Consider the following 24,091-nt stretch of genomic DNA (forward strand, 5'->3'; position numbering starts at 1 on the left):
CAAGATCAGTTTCTGTTGGTTGGGAAAGTGTGGTTCACCAGATTTGCAAGTTTATCTTATTTCTCCTCCATATAATCACAGGCGTAGCAAAATATTTTAGCTGGAAAGTTATAATGTCTAGAAGTCATTATTATGGGTAATTTAAATGTTTTTTTAGTTCCCTAAAAATTTAAGAAAAAAAAAAATCACTATATATTTACAATAAAGAAAAAAAAAAATATAACACAAGTCAATGTAACCCCACATTACCTTATTGCCTTTTAAATAATATTGATTTTTTTTATCATTTAAACAATCAATGAAAGAAAAGGATATATATATATATATATATATATATATATATATATATATATATATATTTATATATATGTATATATATATATATATATGTATATATATAAATGTATACATATATATTAATGTATACATATATATGTATATATATATATATATATGTGTGTGTGTATATATGTATATATATATATCAGGTACATTCTTAAAGGAAACATATATATGACCTTGTTTCTATGTTTTATGGTAATTCCTTTATTTCAAATTTTTTTTGCCAACCTCATTTATCGACAATCTCATTTTTCCTAATTCCAAAGGTTGATATATGTAAATATACACTACCTTCCATAATTATTTAATTGGTCATACTTTTTAAAGTTATCAAAGTTTTACTTACTATTTGCTATTCAACCTATAGAATATTTTTCTTGCCATAATGTAAATATTTCAGTTCGTTTTTCCCCAGTTACCTTGTTTTCTGGCGGTTTATGTAAAAGTATCAACAATTTATATAAATTGTTAAACTATTAATGCGAGACTAACAACCAAAATTCACTCCAGCAAAACTTAAGCATAAATAAATCTCTTGAAATAAAATGGTCAGTAGTGTTTGTATTTATAACTATATTTGTTAAAGTATCTTTTTATTATTGATGTTCAGAATGAAAGAAAAAGTTTCTCAGCTTCAAGAAATTTTTCCATTTAAATCGGTATCGTGTTTACAAGAAACGCTTTTGTCTATCGGTAGTATTGATGGCGCCTGTCAGTTATTGTTCGAACAAGATAGCAAAGTTGAAAGTTACAACAAGGTTTTTTTTAATTTAAAAAATGAAACAGATGTCTTTTTTTTTCTTTTTTTTTTTTTTTTCATAATAAATTTTGAAATTTCATTTTTTATCTGTATTAAGCTCAAGGTACACAAAACATCATCAAAGAAAGCATGTTTGTCAGATAGTGACTTAGCTCGACTCAAGCAAGATGCTCTTTTAAAGTATGTTTGTTTTAATACCAAAGTTTTTTTTTTATTGTGATTTTTTAATTGATTATAAATTTAAAATTATTAAAATACTGTAATTGTGACAATTACAAGATTTTATTAATTTAAATATATATTTTTTAATTCTAATTTTTTTTAATTATTTTTTAGGTATTCATTGGTTGTAGAGAAATCTGAACCATACAAACCCATTGTTTTTGTAGAAAAGGTTTTTTGTCTTTTTATTGTCCTATTTTTATTATTTTTATTTATTTATTATGATTTTTTATTTATTAAGTATCAGTGTTTCTACTTCTCCTAAAAAAAGTCCTTAAACAACCTTAAAAAACCCTTTTTATATATAACCTCAAAAGATCCAAAGACCTATAAAAGTCCTTATAAATGTAATTAGTTTAATATTTTAAATGTCAAATAAACAACCATTTATTGACAGGTAATTGTATTTTCCTCCATATAAAGTTAGGTTTGATTAAACAATTTTGTGAATTAATATAATAATTATTTTAATTTTTATATTAAAATATAGATAAAACTTTTAGATTTAGTTTAGTTTTACTTGTCAATAGAATAAAAATATACTTACCTGAAAATTAGATCTACACGGAAATAGTTATTTTACTGGCCACAGTATCGTTTGCAAAATATCAATGACCTTGCAGACTTAACTTTACTCATATAACTGAATTTTTTTTTGTTCATAATATAAATCTATCGCTATCGCTCTTGTCATTTCTAAAGTTTTCGATAAAGTTTGTCTTGCTGGTCTTCTCCTTAAACTTTCTTCTTACGGTGTATCACATAACATCTTAAAGATTATCGAATCCTTCCTTACCAATCATAATATAAAAGTTGTCCGCGATGGACAGCACTCTTCTTCATATCCTGTAACTCCAGGGGTTCCTTAAGGATCCATCCTTGGCCTATACTCTTTTTAATTTACATTAACAATCTTCCAGATATTCTTACATCTAAGGTGGCATTGTTTGCTGATGATGCTACCATTTATTCTTGTCTTGATAAGAAGCCAACACTCTCAGTGGCTTCTTATCAAGACAAGAATAAATGGTAGCCATGGGGCTCTTAGTGGCTGGTGTACTTAAACTTTTTTTCAGGTAATCGTTATCGCAATAATCTAAATCTTTCTATATTCATTAAGGGTAATATACTCGATTAGTCATATACCCTTCATCTTTTAGGATTAATTCTTACGGCTCTTTCTTGGAAACTATATATAAATTGGTTGCAAAGTTGGCATCTGCTAAAGTTGTATTTCTTTATCGTGCTTGACACTTTCTTACTCAGGATTCTATTCTTTATCTCTATAAATCTCAAATCCATCCTTGTATGGAATACTGTTGCCATATTTAGGGCATACAAGGTTGGGATCTGGGGCTTTCTCTTTTTGACAAGGTGCAAAAATGTTATTAGTTATTTGTTACATCTAACATGTGCACTATGAATATCTTTCATTTAACCTGATGGTGAAGTTGTGTATTTTGTATATTTTTTTCTCTTTTCTACAAATACTATAATGGACACTGCTCTAAAGAGCTAGCTAGTAAATATTTTGTAATCACACCCTCAATTTAATCAGAAACCAAGTTTTTGAGATAATTAACCATTTCATTGTAAAAATATAAGAGCCCAAAAATGCAATGTAGAGCTAGTAAGTCAAAGCAAAGTTTGTGTATGTCTTACACTCGAAATATTTAACTTTTGCAATCTAAAATTTTGGCAATCTTCATTAACAAAAAACTGAGAAAATTTTATCAAAATCTGAGATGGTCGAGTGGGGCTGATTTATGAAATTGGATCATTTGGCATGGAATGGCACATTTACCATAATTTTAAAGACAAAAGGCTGAATCCTAAATAAGTAGCTGTTGCATAATAGTTCTGATAGTAGAATAACTACCTTAGGTTTGTTCATTAATGTAAAGGGGTGATGCACTAACTTGTAAGACAGCGCAGTTATTTGAACAAACTTTACTATTGCTTTTTTTATTATTTACTCTTTTTTTTTATTTTATTTGTATCATAGATTGATTTTTTAATTATTAGTTAAACTTACATAAGTTAAAATTACTTTTATAGAAAAAGTAAATAAAAACTAAATGTAAAACAAAACAAAAAGTAAAACAAAACAAACTACTGTTTGTTTTCTTTTCTATATAAACAAAGTTATGTTAAGTCTATGAAAACAAATTTTCAGTGATTCTGCAGAAGCTTTTTAATTAAAAAAGCTACTAATGTACCAAAAGTGCTTAGTAATTAAAGTATAAATATTAATTAAGCTCAAAAATATATATAGTATAGAAAAAATGTATAAATAAGGATTTTAGTGTGTTAATTTTAATAACTCATCTTTTTTTTTTTTGTTATTTATTATTTCTATTGTGTAGTTTATTAACTCTTTGGCTATCGATTGGTATTGAATTTATTTTTTACGTTACACTTTATTGTAAGAGTAACTATTTTGGTTAATAAAAAAAGTTGCAAATTGACATTTTTTTGACTCCCAAGTTGGAGTTATAGAGTAAACCTGAAAATTTCAATAATTTTATTTGATAGAAAAAAAGCAGTTCTTGTTGATCACTTTTTAAATGAACTTTTTTCAAATAAAGATTTTTATATATTTTCTCTTAACATGGACTTATTAAGAAACATTGGCTCTGTTAGGAAAGTTGTAAAGAAACCAACCAAGCGGAATGCTTGAGTTAAGTGATGCATATAATGTTTGGCATAAACGCCAAGAAGCGATGTTTATCAAACAACTTGTTTTTCGAACTGGAACGCATCTACCGTCCGAGAAATATATAAAATAGAGTTGCATATGGTAGTTGTGAAGATGAAAGTTGCGTAGTGGTGCTCGACGATAATCGGTCTAGAGAGAGAGTTAGAGTTAGGGGAGTTGCATAGTGGTGCAATGATGATGAGATGAACAATGAAGGATGAATAATCTTATTTTACTATTTTATTATATGTATATGTTTTAATATTTTTTTTTTTAGGAAACGATATCAAATTCAGACTTATAGTTTGTATATATATTTAAATATTAGTTACCACATAACATTTGGAGGTACTGCCCGGATCACAACCATTTTTTTTCACTGTTTGGGTCGACGAACTATACAATAAATACAGATAAACTGTTTTAGTTTGACAATATATAATACACATTTGTGTGTGGAATTTATGAAACGATTATGCTCAGGTAAAATCTGCTTGTTTACCAAACAAACACATTTCCTTTGTACCACCGAAGACCCTTGTGCACTCCTTGATTAATCTTCCGGCAACTCTACCAACTCATTAGAACTTTCGGACACCAATCTATTTAAACGGGAAAACACACACAACTCAACGAACGATGCCGTTAAAAATAATGTCTTGAAATTCTTGAGCGTTTAGCAATGAAATCAATCCAGGAAATGCAACCAAAGGTGTTTAAAGGTACTGAAATGGAAGATATTACCAAATGGTTAGCCAGTTTCTGCCGCATTGCACTTCATAACCAATGGACCGACATGAGAAAATTACTTGCGTTCCCCTTCTATTTAAAAAGTAGTGCTTTAGTATAATACGAAACCCTTCCCGCTCACATTAGGAACAATTTTCATCAGCTCAAGGAATAATTCTGAGAATATTATGACAATGCAAACATGGCATAGAACCATAAAATGGAGTTGTTTGGTTTATCACAGGTTACTGATCTTGCATCGTATATTAACACGCTAGATAAACTCAGCAGCTTGGTATTGATGATGAAACAAAGCTGAATTTGTTTATCAAAGGATTGAAACCCCACCTTCGGAATGTCCTTATGCATAAACAGTCGGTCGATTATCAGGCTGCAGTAGCTTTTGCGAAGCTTCAAGATACTATTGGTACCGACTCGACTATGTCTCGTTTTGAAGCCAATTTCAATGCACTACTCAACCCTGCTAGACAACCAATCGGGGCTATTACCCACAAGGAAATACTCAAAGATCTTGCTTTGATCAATCTTCTCCACTTCCAGGACAAAACAACCCCGAAATCACTGGGAATTTAACTCTCAAAACTTTTATCCGCCTCATTGCAATTCCTTTTCAAATAGTCAGCCCTGCAACAAACGAATCTATCCGCCAAACAACATTTCAAAAAATTATATGCATTTGGATAACCAAATTCCTCAGCGACACGCCAACACACTCGAATCAAATCCTGATGAGGACCCTGGTTCCGAAATCTGGGGTAAAGTTTACGATTTTAGATTGCTTATTCTTATGGACACTGGTGCTAAATGTAGTATTTTGGATGAAACCGATTTTGAAACTATTAAAAATCAGGTTGCTAAACCACTACTTCACCGTGGTACTCTGAAAAAGGCTATTAGAGCTCCACTTCATGTCCTTGGGAAGATCTCATGTCCAATCGATATTGGAAACAATGTGATTGGTAAAAATTTAACCCATCCAGTAATTTTAGGATACGCTTTATGAGCCGATATAAGGTCAGATTAGACTGTGGAAATCATCTGGTTAAATTTAGAGAAAAATTGAGTGTACCAATGATACAAGAACTAATCAATGATAAATTTAATCATAATAGAAATATGAATGACACCCTATGCCACCTTCAAACACAAAGTAATACAATTGCTAGCAAAACGGCGTCTGTTTTTGAGACTTCATTAAATGCAAGTACACTTAGCTACCAATCAAAAAATATTGATTCCAACAAGAAAACTCGACAACAAGAGAATTTGACACAGATATCCAATACGCATATTAAACAAGATGAACCTATACTATCCCAGCCGCTGCCCAATGACTGCTGTGAACACCCTATGGGAATGACTACAGTGTATGCTTTGAAGGAAATAAAGCAATACCAAAATGTGAAACTATCCTGACCATAGCGCACACTCTAGAAACTGATGAAGATTGCCTCTTTATACTAGAGACTTATCTTTTTGAAGAACAAGGAGCCCATGTTTTCCTTACCATAACCAAGGATACATCTAACCAAGTTAAGCTACATGTTGTAAATTCATCACCGAATTATATAACTATTGCTAAAAATCAAGTAATTGGGGTTGTTATTCCGTTACCCACTTAAGCCATTGAAGAATATGATGCTAAATTTCCCTCGAATTGATGGACTTATTAGAAGCAAAAACTAACCTCGCTGCGTTGAACGCTGAAGAACGTCTCTAACTACTGACTTTACTAACAAACAAAAAAGGTGTTTTCAGTCAAGGCAGGTACACGAAATTGGGCAAACTGATGTAATACAACACTTTATTGATACAGGCAATGCTCAGCCAATCCGACAAAGAGCTTACCGTCTATCAGAATCTCAAAGGACAAGCATATCGAAGAAATGCTAACAAATGATGTCATTGAACCAAGTATCAGTCCCTGGTCCAGCCCGGTAGTCATGGTACCGAAGAAACATGCAACTTTCAGAGTATGTATTGGTTACCGTAAGCTAAATAATGTTACCAAGAAGAATACTTCTCCACTCCCTCGAATTGATAAAAGCCTTGTTACATGGTGCAAAATATTTCTCTTCTTTGGATCTGTTAAGCTGATACTATTAGGTGCAGCTAATAAATCTAAAGAGAAAACTACGTTCATCTCACACAAAGGGTTATATCAGTTTAAAGTCCTTCCCTTTGGTTTATCTAATCCAACTTCAACGTTTCAGCGAATGATGAACTATATACTTCGTGATCATCTATACAAAAACTGCATGCTTTATTTAGATGATATCTTAATATACTCAAAAACATACAAAGAACACCTGAAACATGTATAAATGATAATTAAAGCTATACAACAAGCAGGATTAAAATTAAACATACTGAAATGTACCTTCTGCACAAGTAAAGTAAAATTTTTGAGCCATTTTATTAACTCAAACGGTATTAAATCAGACCCAGAGAATATCAAAGCAGCAAAAGATTATCCGGTACCCAAAAATATCAAAGATGTTCGAGCATTTATTGGCCTGTGTAACTACTATAGAAGGTTTATTAGAAGATTTTCAAAAATATTGCTTTACCATTAAATAATTTATTAAAGAAGGACACCGGTTTCAAATGGCAAATCGAACAGCAAAACAGTTTTGAGCAACTCAAGGAATCCTTACAACGTCACCCATTTTGGTTTTTCCAGACTTCAATCAGCCTTTCATTATATACTCAGATGCAAGTGGTGAAGCGATAGGATATGCCCTAGCGCAACTTCAAGGAGAGTCCAAAAAAGTTATTCTTTATGGTGGATGTAACTTCACAAGCACAGAGATTAAATATTTCACAACTAAATGTGAAGCGTTGGCTGTTGTTGCTGCAGTACAGAAATGTAGACCTTACGTATATGGGCAAAGATTTAAAATTGTAAAGGAACATAATTCACTTAAATGGCTAATATCGATAAAAGATAAGACTGGCCGCCTAGCAAGATGGAGTTTAATGCTACAAAGTTATAATTTTGAAATAGAGTACAGGCCAGGAAAAATGCATGGTAATGCCGATGGGCTATCAAGACCCAGCTACAACACTGTTGCAACAGTGACCATACCTGGTAAACCAATCGAGAAAGTCGTAAAAGAGCAATGCAACGATCCTTATTACACATATCTAGTTGCGTATCTATCCAAAGGAGAATTAACAGAAGACTTGCAGGAAACAAAGAAAGTATTAGCGATAAGAGGAAACTATCATTTAGATGAAAATGGATTGTTATTCCACCACGATTTACGGACACCAAAGTATCTCACCCAGTTAGTTTTGCCGCAATCCCTAAGATCAGAGTTAATTACTTGGGCTCATGACGAACTATGTGGAGGTCACTTCGGAGTAACAAAAACCTATGAGAAAATTAGACATAACTACTTTGGATGGGTATGTACAATGACATTCAAACTTAGGTAAAATAGTGTACAACCTGTGCTCAAAGGAAAAGGAATCCAATATCTAGCAAAGCACCTCTACTCCCAATTTCTGTTGAAGGCCCATAGGATGTTATTGCAGCCAATTGCTTGGGACCTTTTCCTCCTTCGTTAAAAGGAAACCACTATATAGTTGTTTTTGGTTGTTGTCCTTGTTCACTAAGTATGTTGAAGCTTTTGCAGTTCCCACCATTGCGGCAAAATCAATTGCAGAGTTATTTGTAGACAAAATTGTTTTCAAACACGGAGCACCAAGACATTTTTTGACAGATCAAGGTAGTAATTTTACTAGCAAATTAGTAAAAGAAGTGTGTGGAATATTAAACGTAAAGATATCTTTCACAACTGCTTATCACCCCCAAATAGATGGTTTTGTGAAACGTATTAATGGAGTCCTAGCTCAGAATCTTTCAATGTATGTGGCCTTCAACCAGTGAGATTGGGATGTTCATCTTCCCGCTGCTGTATATGCGTATAATATTAGTATATCTGCTAGCACTGGAGAGACACCATTTAGATTAACATATGGCAGAGATCCTCTACTACCTCATGATACTGCTCTCCTACCGAGAAATGACCCACTGATAACACTGAGTTGCTTATTCAACAACTTATATCAGATCTACGATTAGCACGAAATCTTGCGAGAGAAAATATTCAAAAAGCTCAAACCAAAATGAAGTTGCACTACAATCAATCGACTAAAGAATTTCCTTTTCAGGTTGAACAAAAAGTCTGGATTTACACGCCGGTCACAAAAAAAGATTTAGTCAAAAAACTCACTAACTCAAGGTTAGTAGAGAAAATGTTAATTTCAAAGTAGAAAGTATGTGTAATAAAGAACTTGCTACTCCTGTTCATGTGTCTTGTCTTAAACAATATTATGGTTTTGAAGAAAAACCCAGTACCAAGGTAAATTCAGACCCTGATATCTATAACAAAGCCATAGAAACAATTAAAGAATTTACTCCAGAAGATAATAGCCAAAAACGAGTGACATTTGCAAATGTAGACACCGAAATAGATAAAATAGATGACAACATCCCTAAGAACGAAATTGATGACACAAACATGTTTAGAACAGAAGAAATAATTAATAAAAGGAAAAGGAAAGGCAAATATCCAATACTTGGTTAAATGGCAAGGTTACCCGTTGTCCCATAATATGTGGGAACCCGAGGAAAATATATACAATAAACAAATGATACACAATTATCTAGAAGAAACAAAGAAAAGTTTACAAGTCTCAGCCATCACAATGATTTACCCAAAGAAAGAAACAGTTAAAATACAACCCGGAAATCGATTGCTACAAAGAATATTTCTCAATATAAGCAAATTATGGAAGATAGTGTTTCCTATCCTACTATTAAGCATATTTCTCCTACCTATGGTTACAACAGGACTTTTCGTAGGCGAAGTATATGATTGTACTAAAGTGCAGCCAATTGGGATTTACTAACTACCCACAATCACTTCTTGCACATAATATGCACTCTTTAAATTACACTATAAAAATGTTCATGGCAGATGTATACGCATACTAACCACAAACAACAACAATAACCTTATATGATTGCTATGCTGAAAAAGTCACCCTCACAGGCCATCGAACTTCCTCAATCAAAAGTCAAAAGAAATTGACTTCAATAAAGTAGCGGTAACACAAGGAAAATGTATCTCAGCCATAAACACTAAAATTTCTCTATATGGAGCATTACAACTAACTAGCCCCAACACATGGAGAACTGTGGTTTTGGACAAGTTTCACTGCTCTTGGCACAAAAACAGCAAAATATATACATTTTAATATGAAAATATTTGAAGGACAAATTACTGAACGGTCTGTAACAGTAAAATAATGTCACCAAGAGCCCGTGTTACTATTTAATGCGTTGGTGTATGCCTGGTGAATGGCCAAAATCGGTAATTGTCTGGGAAACCGCTAAACATGATGAAGAAGTTATGAAAAAGTTAAGCACATACTCTATTGAGTGAATAGAAGAATTCATCCTAATCAGAAACCTAAAGGCTGGATATGCTATACAGCTAACGGAACAGAAAGGCAACGTACTTACTCTGGATAATGGCATGCTCCTAAAGGATCCCACGCTCCCAAAGGATATATTTCAGCAATACAAATCTGCTGCAGCTAATTATTCACAGAAATTACGAAATGATCCAACTACGGCTATTCTAGAAGCACATTACCGTCGCCCTCATGACCCAGAAAATGAGCATGATAAGTGCTTGGGTGCTTTATACAAACCGAAATTTCCCGTATTCACTGATGGATGATTACTCGATTTCCAACAACATCGGCAGAATGGATACACTAATCCTCTGGTGCGACTGTTGAATTAGCAGGAGATGTTGAATGCTGTTGTTGTCAAAATGTGTAAATTATACTAAATATACCATAAACTATGCCCAGAGAATAGGAAATTTCTGCTTTGAGCATTTCCCTATCACCATACCAAGTTCAAATGTTAATTATTTTTTGGAAATTAGCGATAGGAAATTAATAAGAACCAGTCCTCGAATCCCTTGTAACCTCAGACCTAAACATACCTACTTACAAAATCCCAAACTAAACACTTTGTATGAAATATCGGCCTATGGAAAAGTTAAGATTGTCAAGACTTAGCTAGACAATGTTTTGCCCTCATCAACCAAACCAATTCCCCGCATTCGAGGCTATAGCGAGGACAGTGTAATCGATAAACCCCAATGACTCTTGCTGTATACAGTTTTACAACTAATATCTAATTCTCATAAGACACTACAGACATTAAAAACAATCGGTGATACCAATGGAAGTGATGGTTTGGCAGGTATTGGTACATCTTTAGACAGTGCCCTACAAGCACAGTAGGCGGAGGAAGCCAAATCATTAAAGCCAGTGGTGGAGCCATTAAGGATTCATTGAATGGTGTTTCTGAATCGGATGAAAAATTAGTTCAATCAATTGGTGTTGCTTCATCCTCAGTATTGAAAACCGCTGGAGGAGCAGTTAAGGACGTTGGGGAAGGTGCAGGATCATTCTTTCAAAAATTTGTTGGAGGCATTTCGGGATCAATTTTATGGGCTGCAGTGCTATTAATAATTGTATATTTAGTTTTGAATAAACTAAATTGGAACTATACCTTACCGTGTTTGAAACCTCTGATTAAAACAAAGAATAAAGAAACAATACCCAATAAAATGCACCAGGACCAATCAACAACGATGTCACCAAAAAGAAATCAACACCTTAATCTTAATTGCAAATCCTCAGCCTGTAAAGATGCCAATAAACTCTAGAACATTTCTTATCTACGGTAATGACAGGATCTTTGACCGAGAGTCCTGGATGGGAATTGAGACGTCCCAACCACCACGAGTTTCCTACGGTGAAGTTGTTTCCTGTAGTGTATGATGCTGTTGTATTACGATGAATTTTTAAGTTGCTGTTTTGCAATGATGCTTGGCAATAATGTTTAGCAATAATTTTATGATGGTGTTCTATTACGATGGATTTTTATGTTGCTGTTTTGCAATGATGTTGCTTACCAATGATTTTTATGATGCTGTTCTATTATGATGAATTTTTAAGTTGATGATGTGCAATGATGCTGTTTAGCAATGATTTTTATGATGATGTTTTATTACAATGATTTTTTATGTTGCTGTTTCGCAATGACACTGTTTAGCATAATGATTTTTTTTGGGGTTGCTTTATGATGCTGAATTATATGATGGTATCACGAGTTTTCATGATGTGGCTGTAAAATGTTAAGGTGTTTTTTTTTTCAATGGAATCCATAAACATGTTGTTTTGCAGTGATGCAGTATTGTTATAATATATTTAGTTCGGGGACGGACTTTTTCTAAATCTGTGAGTAATGTTACAAAGGTTGTAAAGAAACCAACCAACCGGAACGCTTGAGTTATGCATATAACATTTGGCATAAATGCCAAGAAATGATGTTTATCAAGCAACTTGTTTTACAAACTGGGATGCGTCTAGCGTCCGAGAAATATATAAAATAGAGTTGCATATGGTAGTTGTGTAGATAGAAGTTGTGTAGTGGTACTCGACGATAATCCGTCTAAGAGAGAGTTAGAGTTAGGGGAGTTGCTTAGTGGTGCCCGATGAACAATCATATTTTACTACTTTATTATATGTATGTTTTAATAATATTATATTCAGGAAACGATATCAAGTTCAGACTTATAGTTTATATATATATTTAAATATTAGTTACCGCGTAACAGCTCTACAAGAATATATAAATTTTATTTTACGACTTTATTTAGTTTTTAAGTTAAAAGCATTTAAAGTTAAAAAAAAATGTTCAATTATACAACAGCTAATTAGCCATAAAATTAAACTTATAGAATCAATAGAAATAAAGCAATTAAATAGATTAAATGATGCAATTAATTACAAAGATGAGGAAGTGAAATAAAAAATATCAGTCTCTACATTTTTTGGCACATAAAAACACATCGCCAAACAACTAACATAATAAACAGGTATTTTTTTATAATTATTAATTAATTTTATAATTTTTTTTACAAGTAAACAGGTATTTTTTTTAGTATGCAAAACACACCCAGCTTTGACATTTTAAATTTTTGCATATAAGCCATTGGTTATTTTCATTTGTTGCATTTTTCCTCTAACATTTTAGGCACTTCTTGCATTATTTTTTTGTTTTTTCTCCAATGTTTATATTGTGAGTTGACTCTCTAATCGCTGATTATTTTGCATAGCTTTAAAATCCTTTCTTTTTTTTTTTAATTCTCTCATTCTTCTGGTGCTTGTTTGAATTTGACTATGTTTAGCATCTTGTGTAAATTTAGACATTCTTCTTCATGTCTGTTAATTTAGGCATTTTTCCACTCTGTAGTGAAAACATGATTGACTTGTAATTGTTTTTTTAATGCACTTTCTAGAGCAGTTCTATTTTCTTGAATACCAGTTTGAATTAGATCAATATTTACTTTTGGATTTAAGACAATTACTGATTGAGACTGGCGTGTGTGGATAATTTACTATTATTGATTTGGTATATTGGCATAATTGTTACCTGGTAAACAGAACAGAAGTGTGAACAATTTTAAACAGATTTTGGTGGTTAAAATATTTCTGCAATTTGCATTTCAAGATTGTCAACTTTGTTTATGTCTAGTGGATAAAAGCCCGTATTTTGAAATCTTGCAATAGTTTGACGGGGATGAAACATTTACCAGAATAAAAGAATTTTTATTGAAACTGAATGAAAGCATTTTTAGATGAATTGCTGCATAGTGAGTTGGTGTAATATTAATTTAATATTTGGTGCCAAAATCTTTTTTCACATGGCAATACACACTAACATCTAAAGGATGAAGAATGAGCTAGTAGGTTGACATGTTTTTTAATTCAAAAAAGAGCACCCTAATATCTTTTTTTATTAGTTATTTGTTACATCTAAAAAGTGCACTATGGCAAGAATAAATATCTTTCATTTAACCTCACAGTGAAGTTGTGTATTCTGCATATTTTTTTAAGCCTTTTGTGCACCAATTTACTACAACGTGTTTAGCTTTAAAGATAAACGTTTGAAGTGCGACTTCAGCAGCATTGAGGCAGTTTCCTACCGTGTAGTTTATTTTTTTATTATTTCAGTTACTTTAAGAAGACCACGAAACCTTGGAACCGCAATTGCAGAAAATTGTTGGATTACTTTTGCCACCTCTGAAGCCAATTTTATCAAAATTCCAAACATTTGACATTGAGTATTCATTGGTATTTTCTTCAAAAAAGTTGAGTCTTGCATGTATTAAAATATTTATATTATTTTCAGTACAAAAAGCTGTTACTAAAATTGCAATTTTACCTGCAGTTTCACTAATCAATATTTATAAGCAATATTATATTTACGCTTAATTGGCATTTTCAGCAACAATGAAAACATTGTACCAAGCTTTGCGTGGTTTACCGTTCATAAATAAATTAGTTTCTTTTATATTTTGTTAATAACTAGCAACAAGATCAAGTACTTATTTGCGGGTTCTACCGAAACCCCTATCAGCAAGTTTATCAAGCATTTCAAATAATGCTAATTCAGTAAAAGTATTTAAAATGGTGACTGTGTCAGTAGCAATAGATCATGCAGGGTTTCTTATCCTGAGCAATAAGTAAGGCTTTATATAATGATAATTTGCAGATTTTTTTTTTGAAATTGCGGAATTAAGTTGCTGATCAGTGTAACTCCTTGCTTTTTTGTTTGCTTATGCAATGCATAGTTGAACCTTTCTTCATTGACTGAGATAAAGTGAATAATTTTAGTTATTAGTTTAAGTAGGTTACTTGCCCTTATATAAAGGGTAAATGCTTAAGGGGTCGTCCATAAATTATGTCACGCTTAGGAGGGGAGGGGGTAGGCGATTTTGTGATTATTTTTTATGAAGGGAAGAGGGTCTCAATTTTGTGACGCAACATTTTTTTCTTTTTTTTTAGAGAAGACTTTCTTTTAATTAAAAGAGTATCTGACCAATCCAAAACCCTTAGTTGATGTAACTACATTTATTGGAAGAATAGGTTTTTAAAATTGGTACGGAACTATTAGGGTGTAAAAAAAACATTAAACAGACCCACCCTAAAAAAAACTTAAAATTTTTTTTTAGGGGAAGAGGGGAGGGGTACAAAATTGTTGCATAATAATAGGGGGGGGGGGGGTAATAAAGTGTCACAGATGCATTACAAGAAGGGAAGGGGTCAAAAAATGTCAAAAACTACATGATGTAATTTATGGACGACCCTTAATTAGATTTTGATAAATAAATGTGAAACAGTTGTATAAATATATAAAATAAGTGAATAATGTGTTTCATTAAACAGGAAATCTCTTTATTTCAATTTTTTCTTTATAACTTTGTCCTAGAACAACAAAATTTAATTTTTAAAAAAGGATCATCTTCACCAAAAATCATCTTTACCAATTTTTTATTTACATAACTAGGAGAACAAATAATGAATAAAATTTCAAATATTATACTCACAGTAACTCTTTTTAACTCATGTTAAAGTCTTTTAATTAAAAACCAAATAGTTATATACTGTATGATAAAGCGAAAAATACAACACTGTAAAAAAAAATTAAAAATAGTTTTCCCTCTAAAAGATAATTTATAAAAACTAAAAATACAAAAATTGTTCAATTTTACATGCCATTCCATTATACCCACTTTTTTTTTTTTTCTAAATATCTTCACTCCCAACAAGGCTGCAAGCAACCACTATTAGAGTTGGAAGTTACTGGATAAGAAAAGATGAAGGTTATAAAGCAAGGTACTGATTACCAGGCGACTTAAAAGATTGCAAGTTATATGAATCAGGAAAACAAGATGAAGGGAGCAAATTCCAAAGAACTGATGTTTGAGGAAAAAAAACTAGACAAAAAAAATTTTTTGGAGCATTTAGGAACAGTCACAGTAAAAGGATGAGACCTAATTAAATGATGAGTAACACCAAAATGAATTTTAGTAGATGGCACAAGAGACACTAGCTCTTTAGAAAAGAGAAAGAGAAACAACATTACCATGTGACAATGGTTGAAGGTTGGCTGCATAAGTAGGTCTAACTATGTCTTCAATGCATTTTTGCACCTTGTCTGAAAGAGAAAGAACATCATTAGATGTTTTTACTAATTTATTATTAGTGTTTATTATTAGTGTTTTATTTAGTAATTTATTATTAGTTTGATTAGTGTTTTTACTAATTTATTATTGCTCTGTCATTGAGCACTGTATTTGTAGAATGAAAAAAATGTAAAGTTTTTAATCAAAACTCTTATATCTTGCTGAATTAAAAAGTCATTAAATTTAAATAAAAAATTTTAAAAATAAGTGCGATATATGGGTTTATGTGCTTGAAAAGTTGGCTTTTAAAATCAGATACAACCTAACGTTTCTGAACTTGATATCGAGTTAATTGTTTATTTTATAAATTTATAATAACACATCAAAATAGAACATAAATTACAATAACGTTTTTCTATATATTTTTTGTTGTTATTTTTGTAGGATTCAAAAGTTGAACCGTTGAACAACATTAAAGAAAATTTGTTTTCATCTGAAAAGCAATCAAGTATTTGTCAAACTTTAACTAAAGGGAAGATATCTAAAATCAATCCCAAAGCTAATAAAAAGTCGAAGCCCCCCTAATTTTTTATTGATTTTATATTCCTTCTCTTTGTGTAAAGTATTTTGTGTGTGTGCAATAGTTTATATTTTAATAAACTTGCAAATTGAAATCGGATATATGTATATAGATTTTTTTTATATATCTGTTAGACGAAAGATAAATTTTATTATATCTGTTTGACGGAAGTAATACAGCAAAGTTGTTGTTCACCTAGTAATGTTTTCCGCTGGTGTGGGGTCGTATTCTCATATATCTTTCAAAACTTAACGAAGCATTAGTCAAAATTTTTAGCTATATTATTAGTCTTTTAAAATACAATTTTTAAACTATTTTTATATTGTAATTTTTATTTAAAGATTTTATCATTTGTTAACTTTAAAAGTTGTTATAAAATTTTCCACTAAAGCTCCGTTAAGTTTAACGAAGAGATGTGAACACAGCCCCTGGTTAACAATAGAATAAACTTATAACGAAAAGAAATTTGCCGTTTCAGAAATAATCGTTTTAAAAGTGTCATTTATCTCCATTCACATTCGTAAGTAATTTTACTGAGTGACTATCGGAGGTAGTCCACTATCAGAGATAGTCACTCAGTAAAACAGTTTTTAATTTTTATTTACGTTTTTCTGCTAAAATCATGTGGATTAATATTAAATTTTTTTTTGTCTTAACTTTTGGTCAAAATTTATGTTTGTTTTTAGATAATAAAAACAATGTAAATAATTACTTTTAATTGTGACGTGAAGTTTTGTTGTTGCGATAAATAATTTGATGTGGAGTTGTGTTTTAGCGATAAATATTTATATTTAGAAATACTATTAATTTATTTTTTGAAACATTTTGGAACTTAGAAATTTTCTAAATTTTTTTAAATTTGTATATTAATTTTGAATACTTAGTAAATAAAATTAAAATTAGGTTTCGAAGTTTTATGAAAAAAGTTCATTTCAGTTCAATATTGCGCTTTAATATTTAATATGTACGTATGATGGGCGTATGTAGTTATGATGTTGTAACGGATGTTGCTATGTGCAGTAGGGTTATGACTTTTTTCAACCCCATGCTCCTGTACTGTAGTTTGATGAACCTTTAGCTAAAAAGCACGAAATGAACTATTATCTGCATATCTTTTGAAAAAAGTTCACCCCGCCAAAAGATATGCAAATAATAGTTCATTTCGTGCTTTTTAGGTAAAGGTTCATCAAACTACAGTACAGGAGCATGGGGTTGAAAAAAAGTCATAACCCTAATGTGCAGTGTAAAATTAATAGTTGTTAAATTTTATTTAATATTTTGCATGAGTGAAAAACGCTCTTTGGTTCTAATGAAAAGTGATTGTCACCAATTTTTATATTTTTATAAGATGATTTATGTCATTTTTAATAAAAGTTTTACGTATGTTAACTTTTCTGCATTTAATTTTTTCTTACCAAATGAATATTTAAAGTATTGTAGTATGTTTTCTTCGCATTTCTTCTGCAGATGATTTTTATATCGTTCGTCGACTTGCTGAAAAAAGAGACTTTCGACTAATTTATTATTTATCCCCTAAAAATATCGAAAAATTGAAAAAAACTTTCGTTAATGTTTATCCATCTCATACAATAACTATGAACCTTTGCACCTAACACCATAATCTTTTAGCATTACAAAGTGACCCTTTGATTAAAATTAGTCGTTAATTAGTTACCACTTTTGAAAAGATATCGTGTATATTACTGATCTTTCTTTTCAAGTAATTAAAGTAAAAGATCTACCCGAGAAGAAAAAAATGACTAATTCTATTAAGTACTTAGTAAGTCTTATATGTTCTAAGCCAATATGTTATAACCTAATATGTTCGTAGCGAGTACTCGCTAAACAGAAACTTTAGTAACATCGTTTTATAACAAGTTTTATAACATCGGTAAGAAAGGAGGCGTGAACTTCTTTTTAAATGCTCTTCTGCGGTGCTCTGTGATAAGACCGTAAGAACTTCTTGGGGCACCTAAAATAAATTTAAAAAAACAAAAAACATTTTAGTCGTATTAGCCGGCTTTAATCGGAACTTAGTAGAAATACTTAGATTTTTGTTCGGTAATTAGTCAGGTTTGCAAATTTTATTAAAAACTTAGTGAGCATAAAAAGTATTATATTTTAAAACTGGTTTGCATCAAAGTTATAATTTAGATATTGTCCTATTGCTAAACTACTTTTGTTTTCCGGCATGCTTTCTATTGTATTTAAAAAAATAAACATTACAGTTTATTAAATTGTGCTTTTTAAAAAATTTTTAACTTTTAGATAAAAAATTAATAATTAATCAGATTAGATTCAATCCGTTACTGACTGAATATAATCAGATTAATTATAAACTCGATTCCTTATTGGGGAGGAATCGAATGGCCTCCTTGTTCACCGGACATGAAACCGTGTGATTTTTTTTTGGGGATATTTTAAAGATAAAATCTATAAAAACATCGCCAAGAACACTAGATTTTCAATAAAGTACTCTCAAAAGTATTTGATAGTTTTCTTGATAGACTACGTTACTTAGATGTATCTGAAGGTAAATATTTCGAAAATATTAAACAATAAGAAATAAGAAGTGGTAAGGGCAGTGGCCTTTATAAATGAAGGTGTAATGAACCAGGATAAATATGTAAAAATGTTAGCTACCATATTATTTCCTTATTTACACGATTGGTTTCCTAATCTATCCAAATGCGTCTTTATGTACGATTCTGCCCAGTGCCATAAAGCTAAATTAGTAATAAGATATTTAAAGTAAAAAAATGTTAGTGCTTTACCATGGCCTAGCAATTCTCCCAACTTGAACCCAATAGAGAACGCCGGAAAGCTTTTAAAGCGGACAATTGGGTATGAAGCTATAACCAACAAAAAAAAATTTCATAGAGACACTAAATAATACCTGACATAACGATCAGAAGTTAAAAGCAAATGTAAAGAATTGCATCTAAAGTATGCCATGAAGGATACGAACAGTAAAGCAAATGTAAAAGCAAATGTAAAGAATTGCATCTAAAGTATGCCATGAAGGATACGAACAGTAATTAATGCAAAAGACTGCCCAACCAAATACATTTTACAATACAACCAATACAATACAACCCAAATACAATACAACCCAATACAATACAACCCAAACCAAGCATTTTGTGTTATGAGTTTTCTTAAATAAATGCTTAAAAATAGTAATTGTGTTTAAAATAGTGTGTTACTTTTTAAAGAAAAATATTTATTTAAGTTAGTAGCACCAACATTTATATAAAAATTTAACATAAGAATACGAAAAAAAGCCTAGTTGAAAAAGAGTGAAAATTAATAATTTGGCCGCCACAATTTATATATGTGTATATATATATATATATATATATATATATATATATATATATATATATATATATATATATATATATATATATATATATATAAACAATTTTCGGTTTTTTTGAATAAAAACTACGGTTTTAAACAAAAAATGAAAAAAAGGTAATATTTACAACGTTTTTAAATAATAAGTATTTTTAAGTTGTTTTTTATAAAAAATGGTTCTTTAATAATACTAGGGGTCTGTCAAATGTTTAGGGGCTTTGAGAGACCTTCAGGGAAAATAATAAGATTTAGTAAAAAATATCTTTGAACCACAATATGATAGTCAAATGAGAAAAACTTTAATTAGCTATGTTCAGAAAACAAATTAGCATATTGAACAGCCCTAATAGGTATAATACCATACATGAAAAAATATTCAATCCGAGCATTATTAAAATTGATAAAAAATGATGAGATATTTGATAAAATTGTTACCTACCCTTGAAGCAAAGATGAAAATAGTAGGAATTCAAACAAAACAAAAAAATAATATTGTTAGAATGATATTGCATTTGATACATCTTAGAAAGAACTTGATAAAAATGTAAAAAAATGTTATACGGTTCAACTTCTGAGTTTTACAAATATGTTATTAATTCTGTTTGATATTGCAGCATCAAATGCAGAAAATTTGATAAGAAAAGACGCCTCTCAAAAATTAGATTTAGATTTAGACTCGGATATTAGATTCTGATCTTTCAGATCAGCATTAATTAAAAAAGCAATTTTTGGGTCCATTTGATAAGAGTGAAAGTATGAAAGTAAAAAGAAAGGAACAAAAAGAATTATAGAAAATAAAAGCTTTTGAAAAAGAGAAACAAAAAAATAAAATAAAAAAAAGATTCAATGTACTGCTAGAATTTGATGACGAAGACAAGATTTCCAATCAAAAAAAAAAGGAAATGCTATTCCTAGACAGAAAAAAAAAAAGGATATTAGAACACTCTTAAAGTTTCTTTGTTTTGCGAATTGCAAAAAAATAAAAGCGCAGGTTTTGATAAAATTAGCGTCAATGTTGTAAAATCTGTATTTGATATCACTTAGCCATTGTTATTTCATATCTTTAAACTTTCTTTAAAATTGGGTATTGTTCCTGGTAATTTAAAAATTGCTCCAATTACACCTATTTTAAAAGGAAAGGATAACTCCCTTATTTTAGACTCTAGACCAATTTCTATCTTGCCTTGTTTCTCTAAAATATCAGAGTGTTTAATGTACAATAGACTCTTAACAAAGAACGGCATGCTGTATGAAAAACAGTTCGGTTTCAAAAAAAATGCATTCAACTAAACACGCTGGAGTCAAGCTAGCCAAAGAGATATCTGACGCTCTAAACAACGATTATTTTACATTAGGAGTTTTCATTGACCTGTCCAAAGCCATTAAAACAGTAAACCATGATATACTGCTAATTAAACTTGAAAACTATAGCATTAGAAACAAAAATTTACTTTGGTTCAAAGACTACCAAACAAACAGAAAACAATATATATCCTATGATTCAAAAGTAACTCGTAAACACTTAATAACTTGTGGGGTTCCTCACATAAACAATAATGGCCCCAAAATAGAACCCTATTTTAACGCCATTATTGTTTCTACTTTACATAAATAATCTATATTTATCATCAAATCTATTTGCTGATGATTCCAATCTTTTTAATTCCCACAAAGATATTAAAATACCTTTTAAACACGTTATTGAACAATTAGGAAAAGTTAGTGAGTGGTTTTTAAGTAACAAACTTTCTCTAAATGAAAAAAATAAAACAAAATTTATTTTTTTCCATAAATCAAATAAAAATGATAACATCCCATTGAAATCACCAAAATCTTATTATAAAAAAAACTATTATTAAAGGGAAATCTTCAGTAAACTTTTTAGGCGTGCAGTTGGACGAAAAGTTACGATGGAATTTTCACATAAACAGTCTAGAAAAAAATTTCAAAAACTATTGAAATGATATATAGAACTAAACCATATTTTAATTTTAAATCACTAAAAGTTTATACTTTGTTTTTTTTTCATTGTTACTTTACGTACTTTAACTTTGCTTGTGCAAGTACCAATCATGCAAAACTAAAAAAGTTTTACAGTAAACGTGCATGTCGAATTGTATTTGCTATGAGAGAAGAACCTTGCAAACCTCTCCTGTGTTTATTTGGAGCATTGAATATTTATAAAATCAATTTACGTCAAATTTTAGTCTTTATGTATAGAACTAAGTTAGGATTGTCTCAAAAATATATTTAAATCCTATTTTAGTGAAATCTGTCATACAAGATTCTCAAAAAACAACTTTGTTGTTCCAAAATAAAGTTTAAAATTAAGCTCATACTCAATTATTTATTGTGGGCCATATCTATGTAGGCAAAGTCAGGCAACACAACCATAGATGCTGTAAAGGCCGGAAATTAGAATAAACACTTGTAGCAATGATTTTTGACATAACTCCATCAAGTTCAGGTTGGATAAATGGTTTTACAAACTTACTTGAAGCACACCTTAATAAAAAGTTACTATGGTGTGCCTGCAAGCACCATATCTTTAAAAGAGTTTTGTCTTCTGTTTTCATAACAATTTTTGGAAAATGTCATTCTCCAAATTTAGAGGCATTTAGACACTTTAAAAATAAAGTATGGTCTAAACTTTCATTAAGTTCAGATACCTTTTTTATAAAAATTAAAATTTAGGAACCAATATTAAAGACAAGAGTAGTTAGTCATTAGCCTTGGCCTTGGCCTTGGCCTCGGCCTTGCCTTATAGCCAAAAATTAAGGCCTTGGCCTTGATTATTTTGGCCTTGGCCATCAAAAAAATATATATATAAAATTAAAGAATAAAAAGTTTTTATTCTTTATTTTTATGCATTTTTTTCGGCTTTCATTATATCTACAAGTATATTTTCTTATTGACTTTGTTGAATTCTACGCATAACTTTTTACAACATGTCCTTTATTTTCACAGCAATTGTTACCTACAGTTTTGTTAACAATTGGCCTTAACGTAAGGCAAAAATTTGTATTTTTGGTCTTGAAAATGTTTGCCTAGGCTTTAGCCTTGAAACTCTTATTCTTGGCCTTGACCTTAAAACTCTTGGCCTTGGCTTTGCAACTTTTGGCCTTGCTAACAACTCTGTTAAAGGCTAAACAAGCAAAAGTAATAATTTTTTTTGTCTGGTTTACTTAACCAGAAATCTCAAAAAATATTAAGAGATGATTATCAAGAACTTTGTCAAGTTGCTTTGAAATTACTGAATGAAAAACAAATAAATATGCAGTGGCGTAAATATGGGGCTTTCCATCACGCTAGGTGGATGTGTCAATTTTGTACACATCAAAAAAAAAAAAATTTTTAGTTTTTGCTGAATTGGCATTATGAAGTATTGGTGTATGAAGAAAGTTATATGCCTTTAACCGCCTTCGAAACATTTAATTGGTATCTTTGTCATTTAACCGAAGAAATGTTTTTAATCGTTAACATTAGAAATATCATAATCAAGGACGGGGTAGGGGGGAGAGAAGGGTTGGTATCATGAGGAGGAGGAAGGGCTAGGTGTCTTAGCGGGTGAAGCTTCTTCTGAATAAATTTTTTTTTTAATATAGTATAGAAAACTATACATAAAACTTTATTTTGGATTATTTTAGGAAAAACACTTTAAATAGAGTTGTAAAAAAAAAACATGTCGTTCGGTTTTATACTAACTATTTATAACGTAAACAAGAAGATTATTAAAAATATAGTTGATTATCAAAAATGTTTTTAGTCCTTTTTGTCATAATTTTAGAAAAAAAAACTTATCAAAGGATGGCAGGGGAGGGCGAAGGGGTTCAAAAATAAAACTTTTTCAATTTTATTTTTTTTATTTGAATAGACAAAAATAGATATGAAACATAATAATAGTTTAAAACAAAAAAAATTTTGGGACACCTACTATATATCATATATGTTTGGGTGTCAAATATCTTAGTGTATTTTACAAAAAGGGTCCTTGTTGAGCTGGAGTTTTCATTGATCTGTCCAAAGCTTTCGACACCGTAAATCATTCCATTCCAGTGGCGTCATCATAATGAATAAAATGCAAATTTGACATGCTTGTGCTATATTATTTTTGCGTTTGACCTAACCAATAATTTTCAGGTTTTGATTTTTAAATTTTCAGGTTTCGAATTTTATTCAAGATTAAAAAATTGTTTTTCGTATGCTTTTCACAATAGATTTTATTTTGGATGTCTTTGACAAAAATTAAAGTAAAAAAAAAATTTAATTTTGTTGATTTTTTGATTAACCTCCTTGTTTTCCGATTTTAT

The 24,091-nt window shown here is 30.6% G+C and overlaps 1 protein-coding gene across 1 annotated transcript in view; it reads left to right on the forward strand.

Moving 5' to 3' along the window:
• The window catches only part of LOC101241393 (CUE domain-containing protein 2), a 41,506-nt gene extending 23,696 nt beyond the window's left edge, over positions 1 to 17,810 (forward strand). Inside the window, exons 7-10 of the mRNA XM_065813043.1 lie at positions 953 to 1,100; positions 1,200 to 1,282; positions 1,439 to 1,496; positions 16,286 to 17,810. Coding sequence (XP_065669115.1) covers positions 953 to 1,100; positions 1,200 to 1,282; positions 1,439 to 1,496; positions 16,286 to 16,426 — 430 coding nt within the window. The 3' untranslated portion in view covers positions 16,427 to 17,810. The remainder of the gene's footprint in view (positions 1 to 952; positions 1,101 to 1,199; positions 1,283 to 1,438; positions 1,497 to 16,285) is intronic.
• The last annotated feature ends 6,281 nt before the right edge of the window (positions 17,811 to 24,091 follow it).

The sequence above is a fragment of the Hydra vulgaris genome, chromosome 12 (assembly GCF_038396675.1).
Source record: "Hydra vulgaris chromosome 12, alternate assembly HydraT2T_AEP".
Lineage (NCBI taxonomy): Eukaryota > Metazoa > Cnidaria > Hydrozoa > Anthoathecata > Hydridae > Hydra > Hydra vulgaris.